Source organism: Panthera tigris, chromosome A3, assembly GCF_018350195.1.
Source record: "Panthera tigris isolate Pti1 chromosome A3, P.tigris_Pti1_mat1.1, whole genome shotgun sequence".
NCBI classification, from domain to species: domain Eukaryota; kingdom Metazoa; phylum Chordata; class Mammalia; order Carnivora; family Felidae; genus Panthera; species Panthera tigris.
In genome coordinates this window covers 59,024,614-59,036,673 of record NC_056662.1, presented here as the reverse complement: position 1 = coordinate 59,036,673, position 12,060 = coordinate 59,024,614, and the positions used below count along the sequence as shown (strand labels likewise).

General features: G+C 42.8%; 1 protein-coding gene across 5 annotated transcripts in view; it reads left to right on the top strand.

Moving 5' to 3' along the window:
• Positions 1-9,093, top strand: part of NMS (neuromedin S) — a 46,151-nt gene extending 37,058 nt beyond the window's left edge. The window contains exons 5-10 of one of the 5 annotated variants that reach the window (XM_042981170.1): positions 206-244; positions 3,469-3,492; positions 6,268-6,303; positions 6,869-6,910; positions 7,981-8,030; positions 8,935-9,093. In XM_042981170.1, coding sequence (XP_042837104.1) covers positions 206-244; positions 3,469-3,492; positions 6,268-6,303; positions 6,869-6,910; positions 7,981-8,019 — 180 coding nt within the window. In that variant the 3' untranslated portion in view covers positions 8,020-8,030; positions 8,935-9,093. Of the gene's footprint in view, positions 1-205; positions 245-3,468; positions 3,493-3,655; positions 3,690-6,267; positions 6,308-6,868; positions 6,911-7,980; positions 8,031-8,934 lie in introns of those variants that run through there. The other 4 variants (XM_015544603.2, XM_042981172.1, XM_042981171.1 and 1 more) reach the window with 4 other exon arrangements.
• The last annotated feature ends 2,967 nt before the right edge of the window (positions 9,094-12,060 follow it).

Below are 12,060 nucleotides of genomic sequence, written 5' to 3'. Positions count from 1 at the left end.
CATTTTCATAGCCTCATTTAAGGCATCCTGAGAGTTGTGTTGAAATTCACTGCCACTGTGTGAGAAGGTAATGCAAGGTTCATAAATGGGACAGTTTTAGAGTTTTATATGTGTTGTAATAGATTTCTATTGACTAAGGAATTTAGACTTATCTTTGATTCGAATTTAGACTTATCTTTGATTCATTTTTCATATTTTTCTTTAGTGGCTGGCATATGGGGCAACTCTTTCTTGGCAAACTAAGGTAAAACAGTTATATGCATATAATTATTCTTTAAGTTATAACAATTCACATGTTTATATCATAATTGATATCTGTAAGAAGCACAGTTTTTTGGTACCTCCAGGAGAAATCTGTGTGTATGTCTAAATACATGTGTAAGAATGTAGTTTTAGGAAATAACAAGTGAATCTGTCATATATAAAATACCATAAAATATTGGTAGTTCATGTATATTCTTATAATTATTATCATAATACATACATATATAATTATATTATGTATATTGTGACATATCATGGTGTATGTTACAAATTGATATACTACAATATAATAGTTCTTCAAAACAATCATCTCATGTAAATGACCTAACAGTGATAGGAACCACAACAGTAATGTTTCAGTGGATACAAAGTAAATAGATCTCATGTAAAGACCCTAACAGCGATAGGAACCACAACGAACCACTTTTGATTCAGTGGAAAGTACAAGAGGGTGGTATTAGGGTGGAGTCCATGACTCTTAGCATACACTGAATATTTTCACCTTGAGGCACATCTTTTCTTCCTCACTTCCCCCAAGCCACAGCATACCGTATCCTGGCCACATTGAGCTGTTCACTATTCCCCAAGTGCACCAGGCCTTTATATGTTTGTTTGCACAGGCTTTTCCTTAGCCAAAATGCTTTTGCAGGCTGTGTTCGCAGCTCAGACTCTAAAACCAAAGTACCTGGGTTTAACACCCAGATCTACTTAACTTTGGCAAGTTTGTTAATCTCTCTGTGTCTCAGTTTTCCCATCTGTAATATGGGAATAATAGCCTCATGTTATTGTGAAGATTGAGGGCTTTAATATTTGTGAAGTGTTTACAACAGTAACACAGTAAATGACAGCACTTAAGTGCCAGCTGTTACCATTATCTCTGATGCCACTAATGGCCATCCTTCAAGATTCAAACATCACTTTCTCACTTACACTTCATAAGTATATCATGCCTATTTCATGCCTATTTCTTCTTATTTTCAGTTTATCCTTATGCATATGTTTGAAGACAACTGTTCTCTCTTATCTTCAAAACTAATCTTATAGCCTTGATATCCAGAGCAAAAATTTAGGGTGAAAACTCAGTTTTCTATCTCCTTGCCACTGCCTGTTCACTTCACACCAAATGGGCTTCCCTACCCCTCAAATGAAGGCTGCAAGGATGTCCCCTACATAAGCAGAAGAAGTGGAAGTGTGGCAGTCACATGTGCTAGTTACAGTATTAAATTGGGTTATAGGTTTCCCCAAGTGCAAGGTGCCACATGGAGTGAATTTCCTTCCACTTTCTCCATCGTTCCAAAGCTGATCCTGTTCGTCATCACCAGTTGTAGAAGAGCAAGGGCTTGTTCAGTGAACAGAACTATCAATATTTTTAAATCTATGGATAGATTGTGGCTCTTCCTGGTCTTGCTCCTACATTAAAATATGACCTGTGGCATGTCACTTCCTTTCCTGGGGCTCTGGTTCCCTCAACTATCCCATGTCTGGATGAGCTACCTGGGCTCTAAGTCCATTTCCAGTCCTGCTCTCCAAAAAAGCCAGGTGTGTGTCTCTAGGGGACTTCTATCTTGAAGCAATTCAGAAAGCAGAGTTATGTTCTACAAATAATGACACCTGTGGAAAGTCTTCCTGTTTTGTGTTTCTGGTGGGATCAGAAGTTTAGATGGGAGGGTGGCAATAGATTCTTATGAACACAGCTCTACCATTCATCCATTCAGAAAAATACATTCATTGGAAGCATGCCATATGTTAGGTGCTAAAGGTGCAGTAGTGGCCAAAATAAACAAAACTACCTGCTCTCATGAAACTTAAGTTCTAGGGGCGCCTGGGTGGCTCAGTTGGTTAAGTGTCCGACTTCAGCTCAGGTCACGATCTCGCGGTCCGTGAGTTCGAGCCCCGCATCGGGCTCTGGGCTGATGGCTCAGAGCCTGGACCCTGCTTCCGATTCTGTGTCTCCCTCTCTCTCTGACCCTCCCCCGTTCATGCTCTGTCTCTCTCTGTCTCAAAAATAAATAAACGTTAAAAAAAATTTTAAAAAAACAACTTAAGTTCTAGTTAAGGAAAAAAATCATAAATTAGGTAAGTACATTTTGAAATTTTTTTTATGTAAAAAGACAAAATTAAAGCAAGGAAGGTGCATATGAAATGTTGAGAATGGAGTTCTAGCACCTGGAAAAGCATCTTCATGTTCCTTGTTATTTTTTGGCCTGAAACATAACAGTATAAAGCTGATGAATCTGGCACAAAAAACGATTGTTTGCCCAATAAGTGTCCAGAAAACACACATACACTCACACATACATGACGGGTGTGTGTGTGTGTGTGTGTGTGTGTGTGCGCGTAGAATACATAAGTATCAGCTGCTTCCCATGTAGAAACTCTCCACAGTTTGCAGAAAGATGTAATTTTATCAACAGCAACAAGTTAGAAGTATTAGTAACAACTTTCATTTCTGTCTGGATTGAAGTTTGAGTTGATTCAAGAAGATTTCAGTGTGATTGAGGTGTGAATGATCAATATTATCCAGATCAGCATATTTGCAATATCATTGACAGTAATCCTCAATCAATTTTACAAAATGCGGGCATGGAAACCTGATTTATTGTTTTGTAAGATGTCTTCTTCACAGCAGTATCCTGGAGTAGGGTGTGCTGCCTGTGCAACCATCCCTGTCTGTCATCCATGCCAACAAGGGCAAGGTGGTGCTCTAACAAGGACTTAGAAATGAAAAGTTGGGCTTTCTGCAAAGAGATTGGAAGTTCATGTAGAAAGCATTTGGGGAGGTGGGGGTGAGGAAGAATTTGGTTGATTTGAACCAACCCTAAAAAAGCTGAATTCCAGGGTACACCCAGCAACAAACTAAAAAATGCAATCATTAATTTTATTTCAACTCTTTGATGGTTATCTGGCACATGATTAGGGGATTGCTTGTGTGTACTACAGACCATGTTTTTCTCCCAAAGAAAGGTGAAATAAGATTTAGTTTTAAAATAATGATGTATTGCTGACAACTTGCTTTTTTGTAGGCCCTGCATCAACTCTAGTCTTATTGAGTTTGTCTAATTGATTTCCTTTTAGATTGCCAATTTATTTTATAATATTCAGATAAATTCAGTAAGGTCCCTGGTGTAACTTATACTGAAAACCTTGTCAATTGCCTGCCCCAGTAAAATGCCATGGAACTTACCCTCACGGTTCTCTTTCTAGGATAATCAAGACATAGACAAAAGGGTGAGTACTGCCCAGCCTGGCAACACAGGCATGTAACTTTCACATTTATAGCAAGTGACACTTGTACTAAAATCAACTTGTACTAAAATCAACTTACTAAAATAGGACTAAAACCTGTCTTATTCAGTTTTTTTTTTTTATTTTTTTTATTTTACTACTCCAGAACTCAGGAGCCAACACATCCAGTTAAAAGTGGGGTCAGTATTTTACCATACTCCTCTTTCTATAAAAGTCACTCTCCTCTGCTTGCCTTTTATCCCTACCTAATATGTGCAGATAAGTAGAAAAGCAGGGGGCTTACAGACACTGTCTGTATAATAGCTCTCAAAGAGGTTTTTCCTGGGGCTTCCGGCATATTATCTCTCTCCCTGTCTGGGCTGGAAGTGATGTGAGGCTGACACATCAGAAAAGTTAGAGAATATATTACCAAAAAGGAAAAATAAGTGAGGAATAACTTTTTATTATGCACTTACAATAAATGTTTTTAAAAGGCCCCATACTTAACCTCTATTTGCATTTATCATACTGCCTTATTTTTTTTAATTAAAAAAAATGCTTTGAGAAGTGTAAAGTGCCATATCCCCAGTAGTGATCCATGGAGCTGCACTTTCTATAACCATTACCATGTGTATGTGCTATGGGAATAACATGCACTACCTCTAACTTTGTTATTATAAACTTGAGTTACCCTGAAAAGCAGGCTGTGTAAGTGAATTTCTGCAGGGTATGATTTGAGGAATATTAGGAAGGTCATAGAATAAAATTCTTAATTCAGGTGCTCTGTCATAGTAACTGAAATTCTACCATTAGAAAGTCACTTATTTATATAGTCAAGGCTTTCCAAGTCTTCAAGAACACCCTTAAAAAACAACAACAAACAAAACAGCAAAGTGTTGTTTCCCCAAGAGGCGAAGACTCAGCTGTAGTATAGGTTAGGAATGAGGATCAGGTGAGGATGGGGATATTCTCAGGAAGGGCCATGAGCACTGCAAAGGGAGAAAGGACACTGGAAGAAGAAAACTCTTGTGAGACAAATGAATCTTGACTCTGAGCCAAAGTGTTCAGGGAGGATTCCCAACAACTAGATATAAGACACGGGTATGTATGTCTGAGTGTGTGCCGGAAGGTCACAGACAAGAAGTGCAGGAAAATCAAAGGCATTAGGGAGAGGGTTATGGACGCTGCCTTCCGCCTCCTTCCGTAGACTAGGAGCGCACACCTGGAGCGAAAAGAGATTGGCACTGGGTTGCTTCTTTGGGACACTGCACGCCATACTAGGGCAGAACGCTTGGCGTTAAGGCAGATAAAAGTCTGATTTACCCTCAGGGAATATTTGTAAGTGATGTGTTGGAATTGTGGACTGCTATAAAGGCAAGCAGTTCTTTATTGAAAACATAAAATTTCAAGCTTAGGCTCTGACATGGACTTTATTCTGGAAATTAAACTATCTGTAAGGCGGGCAATGGAGAGGGCTGCGTCCCACCCTCCCTGCGCCCTCTGTTGCGGTTTCCGCCGGTGCACCCGTTAATGCGCCTGGCCGCACAGCTCGCCAACCGAAGGATGAAAAGGTTTCAGCAGCAGCGCGTAGGTGTTTTTCTCTTTTAGGCCACCCAAAGTTCACTTAACCATGGCAGATGCATGTGGTCGCTGGGGGAGTGGGGGTGGGGAGGCACGCGCTTGCATGCTGTCTTTGAATCTAAGCCTCCACCTTGGGGAGGAGAGCTGGCCCACCTTGTGCCTCAGTCCCCAACCCTGGAACCCGACCCAGTGGCTGCAGAGCCCCCCGGGGGGTGGGTCGGTGGGGGGCTAGTGCAAAGTTCTCTTCTGCTCTCGCCATCCCTATGTTTCCTTTTAGTTTCCATGTTGTTTTTACTTTCCCTGACCTTTCCTCTTCTCTTGACGGGAAGAGTTTGCCTTGGTGATCCCCTTGCTTTCCGTTGTTGCCCCCACCTGCCCTTTTATCCGTATCTCAGAATTTTGTTTCTTTAAAAATCGTTTTTTATAATTTAGAAATTACCGGTTTCAGTAATAGCTATAATTGTTCAAAATGCTAATCAAGATTTTGTTGCATGGTAGCCCCCCCTGCAAAAAAAAGAGAAGAAAGAAAATTTCTTTTTCAAAAATATATTTTTTTAAGCAATCTCTACCCCCAAGGTGGGGCTCAAACTCAGAGATCCAACATCAAGGGTCACATACTGGCCAGACTGAGCCAGCCAGGTTCCCCAAGAACATTTCTTTTGAATGCTGAAACTCATCCCAGTTTGCCCAGGACCTTCCTGGTATTAGTTTTGAAAATCCCAAGATCCCCAGGAAGCTGCTCAGGTCCTGGAAAATTGGTTGGTCATCTTACGCACAGGCAACAGTTTGTCTCATCTGATCCACTGCTGACTGCAACCTTCCAGACTGAGCCTGATCCTTGTTATGCCAGACCCACAAGTAGAGACAGCTGACGAAGCTGCCATGGCTTAACCTTGAAAATTTGCCCAAACCGAGGGTCAGTTTCAAGTTGAGGCTATTGGGAAGAGCAAGCCAACTTAACATTGTGTCCTGGACACAAATGTTGCCTCAAGAAAACATGCTTGCCTTCCTGAACAGGAAGTTACAATTGGCTACCCATGGTTAGCCCTTCCCCTGAACTGCTTTTTTGCACCTGATTTCTGGCTACCTAAAGATTAGTGAGGATGGAGCCAGGGAGGTGCAGGGTCACAGCAGAACAACGGCAAGCCTGGGAGATGTGGTTCCTGTTAAAGTAACCTGTGCCTCCCTCCTTCACAGGATTCGAGGACTGATGCAGGAGATTTCACCAAGAAGGTAGGTAAGCCCCCGTGGAGAACAAAACTCCCAAAGACCTACAAGGGAAGGACAGGAAGTGCTTGGAGCTAGGCAGTCTTATAGCCCCTTCAGATCTCTTCTGAAAGAACTGGCCTCACAGTATGCCCCTGAAAATCATCTCTGAGGCTGAGCATTTAATTTCAGGTTTTCCTGAGCTTGTCCTGAGGCAGATAGGAATCATGGGGCAATGCTTCTGGCTGTTTATATTTCATCTCCATTCTTGCAGATGAGTCACCTAGAGCCATCTGTTCCTGAGGATTTGCTTTATGTGGCTCAGGGGCTCAAATACCAGTTGTATAAACTGGGGGAGAGGTATTGCAGACGGCACAAACCAGTGCTTCTCAAGGTTGACCATGAATCGTAGATACCTTGGGACTTTGTTAAAATTCAGTAGGGACCTGAGAATAGCCATTTCTAAAGAATTCTCAGGTGTTGTTGATGCTTCTGGTCTGGGGACCACACTTTGAAAACTGCTGTCATAGACATCTTCAGAAGACCTTTGGCACAAAGTGGTTACATAATGGTTTGTGTTTTTATGTTGCAGGATCACACTGCCACCTTGGGACGACCATTTTTCCTTTTCAGGGTCTAACACATTTCTTTTTCTCTGTTTTTAACCCCAGTTCCCCCCTGTCACCCAATTATGAGTTCCTGCAAAATAAGCATAGCCCAGCAAGCTGGTGAATAATTATGGGGACTATCTCATCCTTTACTTAGGGGTAACTCTCAAAGTCTCCTCCTAGATGCTTGATGTTTATAAAGGAAAGAGTCCAGAAGGACCCAGGCTGAGAAACCAGGGCTCTGGGACTGTGGGTGGGAGGCGAGAGTACTGCTGATGGACAGACATGGGGCCAACCGGAATTGGAGTCTGTGACCCTGAGCACGAAGGTCAGGATACGTGGCCCCCAAATGCACTGGAAGTAGTATAATCTCCATCCTCTCCTCCTGCCCTGGGATCTCCGAGCCTCTTGCAAAGGTCACAGAGTCAGAAACTGTGTTTGTGATCCTCCACTGGCTAGCTATGCTTCATCCCTTAGATCCTCAATTGTTTGCATCAAAAAATCAGACTATGAATCAGACTAGACCCATGGCCCTCAAACTGCCTTCTGTGGGTCACTAAGAGGTTCGCCAAGAGGTAACTCTGCAAAGATCAGACAAGATTGGAAAACACGGCACCCAACACTCTCAGAGGTTTACAGTGTACACAGGTGTGTCCTTCAGGAAACAACCTGTAGTTCCCAACTTGTTTGATCAAGGAAGTTCTTCCACCTCCATGCTGCCTGCATGACCTATTAGTGGTTATTCTCCAGAAAGTGCTTTGAGAAACAGTGGGCTCTATGATGTCTTTAGGGTGAGAAGTCCTGTGATAAATGGTTTGAAGACCATCCCACCACATAAATAGAGGCTGGGGGTGGTGGAATGGTGGGGCGGGGACAGTGGGCTGTAGGATCAGCAAGGGTCCTGGAGCACTGCCACAGGTGACCTACTACCAGCCCTGGGCTAGGGATTACCAGGTGAACTCCCAAGGGGGCTGCTGACATCCCAGTTAGGAGAACAAGGCCATAAGGCCCAGCTGAGGAAGGATCTGAAGCCCAGAAACAGGTTCTAGGCAGTTTTGTCTCAGTATCTGTAAGCTGCTCCGTTTTTTTTTTCCAGCCAAGGAATGGAAGAAACACTGAAGCCAACACCCAGTAGGATAGTCCAAGGTCAGCCCCATTGCAGTCTTCTCCTCCTAGCAAGTGTTGTGTCTGACTGAAGGGGAGTGAGAGGCAGCCAGAGCGGTGGTAGTTCAAGAAGAGGTGGGCCACAGGGAAGCTCTGAGGGCCCCCCACCCCCCTCCCTTCCCTGCTCTCCACACTGCAGAGACCTCCACTGCAGCCTGATAGGCTGTCCCAAGCACACAATGCAGGCTTTGCTGCCTGCCAGCTCTTTGCAGGTGTGTTGGCTCCAGCAGTAGCTGTGAGGGAGTGAGAACCCCACACGGCCCAGCTGATCCCCAGGACTTCTCACCTGACTCTTCTGATGAGGGAAAAGCCACCCTGGAAGGCTTGGCAGGGGAGGTGGGGGTACCTTATAGTGGGCACATCTCTGAGTACAGCCAGGCAAGGCTACTCTGTCCATTCAGCAGTGTTCTGAGACCCAGTTTAAATCTGGGGAGATTCGTTGGCCTCCAAGCCTGTGGAAGTGAAGTCCATGTACGAGGGCAGCTCTGGGCCTCCTCTGTCTCTGTCTCCCCTGTGTGGTCCCAGGGGCATCAGGTGGCTGTCCTTCGGAGGTGTCACAGTTTCCTTCCTAGAGCCTGATCCTGACCTGCTGGCAGCAGCTAAAGCCTGGGCAGGCCTAGGTGCCTGAGAAAGCTGTCCAGATGCTGGGAAACAGAGCTCTCCAGGTGAGGGTGGGGGAAGATGTTCACAGAGGCCACAGCACTCACACAGACCGAATGGCCTAATTAGATACAGCAAAGATAAATAAGTACCGTTTTGGGGCATTTATGACTTGTCCAATTGAGGCATAATTTTAAAATACGTTATATAATAACATACCCGCCGGTCTCGTCTTGATTCTGATAATGATTTGTTCCAAGTGGTACATTTTTCTCTTCTTTTGCAGAATTCAGTGGCAAAGAGAAACTGGATCAGATAAGGAAATCGAGCAGTTATTTTGAACAAATGTCAAATTTCTTTCCGTGAACAATACTTAAAGATAATTCCCTTGCTCTGTATTCTCCAGAATATTCAGTTGTGTAAAAAATAAAGTAGCATAGGCATAGCATTTTCATTTCTTGTTGGGGAGTCTTGGGGGTGGGATAAGATGTATTTTTAAAACAACAGGATATATATTTTTTAAATGTGTTGGTTTTGGTATTGTTTTCACGTGCCTCAGCTATCTTGTTATTACTGAGAATTGAGAGGACTGTCTGGCTTCATATTCTGACCCTTCCCCCTTTTAGCTGGAGGACTATGGGCTGGTTACTTCTCTATGCCTCCTTCTCCTCCATGGTAAAGTGTAGTTGGTAATGATAGTACCTTCACATAATTTTTGTGATGACTGGGGAGACCACCTGTTTTAGTAAGGGGCTTAGCATAGTGGTACATAGCGCTCAGTAAGCATTGGCTCTAATTACACTTCAAAGATGAAATCAAAGATGATTTCATGACACAAATGGTACCAGAGCAACTTGCCCTTATGAGAGCTGCTTCTCTATGGCTGACCAGGGCCTTGAGGTTATAGCACTAAGTTAATGTCTAACAATTCCATGAGTCTTAGGCCCCTTACCTTCTTAGGCACCTCCTCTGTAAACAGGATGTGACTTCCAGGCCTCCCAAGATCATTTGAAGGAGTAGATGACGCAGAAGATCTTCTCTTACTCTTTAAATAATAGTAACACATACTTTCTCACTCTTTTTTCTCCAATCACATTTATATTTGTTCTTTTTTTAATTGTTTATGTATTTTGAAAGAGAGAAAGAGTGCACATGGAGCCCAATGCAGGGCTCAAGCTCACAAACCATGAGATCATGACCTGACCCGAAATCGAGAGTCAAATACTTAACTGATAGCCACCCAGGGGCCCCATATTAGTTCTTTTCACTGCAATCTATATATCTCCCATATTGTTTTGTCTCTCTGATATTCATTATGGATATTATCTTTTAGTCTGTCTTCCAGTTCACTAAATCTCTTTTCAGCTGTGTCTCTTATGTTATTAAAGCCACCTGCTGAGGGGTGCCAGGATGGCTCAGTCAGCTAAGCTTCTGACTCTTGATTTTAGCTCAGGTCAAGATCTCATGGTTAGTGAGTTTGAGCCCCACATTGGGCTCCGCACTATGTGTGGAGGCTGCTTGGGGTTCCCTCCCCACCCCGCCCCTCCCATGCATTCTATCTCAAAAAAAAAAAAACCTTAAAAAACTTTTAAAACGCTACCTGTTGAGTTCTTAATTAGGGTTATTATATTTTTCAGTGCCAGAATTTCTATTTGCTAATTTCATATTTTCTAGCTCTCTGGCGAAATTCTCAATCTTGTCATTTTTCTCCTTTAACCTATTAAGAATAGATATTTTTAGAGTCTTTCTGATAAGTAAATAATCTAGCTTCCCTTTATGTATGTTTCACGATTGCTATTTATCTTGGTTTTTTATTACTTACCCTTATTCTTACAGTATAGTTCTTTGGGGACCTTAATGAAATAGTTGAGAGTTTTTCATGGGTTCCTCCATTGCACACCCTACACTCCAGTTCTTGCCCCCTGGTCCTAGAGGGTGACAAAGATTGCTGCCCAGTTTTTCAGTCTCACAGCTGCCTTCCTGAGACCTTCAGATATTCCTATAAGAAATATACTAGCCCCAAAGGTTTATTTTACCTTTCTGGGTTTACATCTTAATCATATTATGGCCTTATAAGTCTTAACTGCCAAGTTATCCTTCATGATACCGATTTACCAGAGGAAATTCTTGCAAATCCATGAGAACACAGGTACAAGAGTGTTCACATAGTTTCTTAGAGCAAAAGAGTTGGAAAGAACCAAGATGTCCATGAGAAGAGAAGAAATAAATATAATATTCATATAAATGAACATTTGCATGATGTTAGAAGAGTCTTAAAATCATGATGTTGAGTGAAACAAGCAAGATGATTTTTATGGAAAGATATAAGTTGAATACTATTGTGAGAACAAATACCAAATTTAGGAGAGCAGTGATTCCTGAGGTAGGAAAATTGACACAAACCAGGGAGCCACAGCAGGGCTTCAACTATATTGGTAATTTTTACAGTGGGTGTTAATTGTGTAAAAAAATAATAATTTGCAAATGAATTTATGTGGAAGCACAGAGATTGTGTCCAGGAAGATCAAAGAGAGAGGTGGTTCTTGAATTGATTCTTTTTTTTTAATGTTTATTTATTTTTGAGAGACAGCATGTGAGCAGGGGAGGGGCAGAGAGAGAGGGAGACACAGAATCTGAAGCAGGCTCCAGGTTCTGAGCTGTTGGCACAGAGCCCGATGCAGAGCTTGAACCCATGAACCATGAAATCATGACCTGAGCTGAAGTCAGACGCTTAACAGACTGAACTACCCAGGCACCCCTTGAATTGATTCTTGAAGTATCTGTAAGATTTCTATAGGTGGCAATGGAAAAGAGCATCCCTGACAGAATAACAAAGGCGGGAAAGTGGGAAGATTCAGGGCATGTTCAAAAGACTGACTACAAGTAGCCTAGTCTGACCAGAGGGCAGGGTGTGTTGCAGGGTGGTTTCCTCCTGCTTTTCCACCCCAGCCCCCACACACATGCACAACCTTCCTGCTGGGCTAGATAACACTTGTTGAAACGAGTGAGGCTAAATTCAAGTAACTTGGAGATGAAGCTATGGCACATGTTGAGGTGCTATGACCAGCCATAGTTGAGATATATGGACAGTGTGCATGACTTGGCAGCCAGACTGCCAGGGGTTCAAATTCCACCTCTGCCTCTCGCTATTTGTGAGAGCCTAGAAGAAGGAGAGGCAGATTTGGTGAACAGCTGGTTAGTTTCTACTGTAGTAAAAGTATTATCTCTAGGCCATGAGAAAACTGACACTCATAGGTATTAAATTCTTGTCCAAGATCTTTCAGTAAATGGCAGAGTCAGAATTCAAACCCAGGTGTAACTGGCTCCAATATCTATAGCTCATGACTCACCATTGCCAGCTGTCTCTCAGGGACACAGAATTAGCCCTTGGCTGTGTGCAGGAGTGGGATGG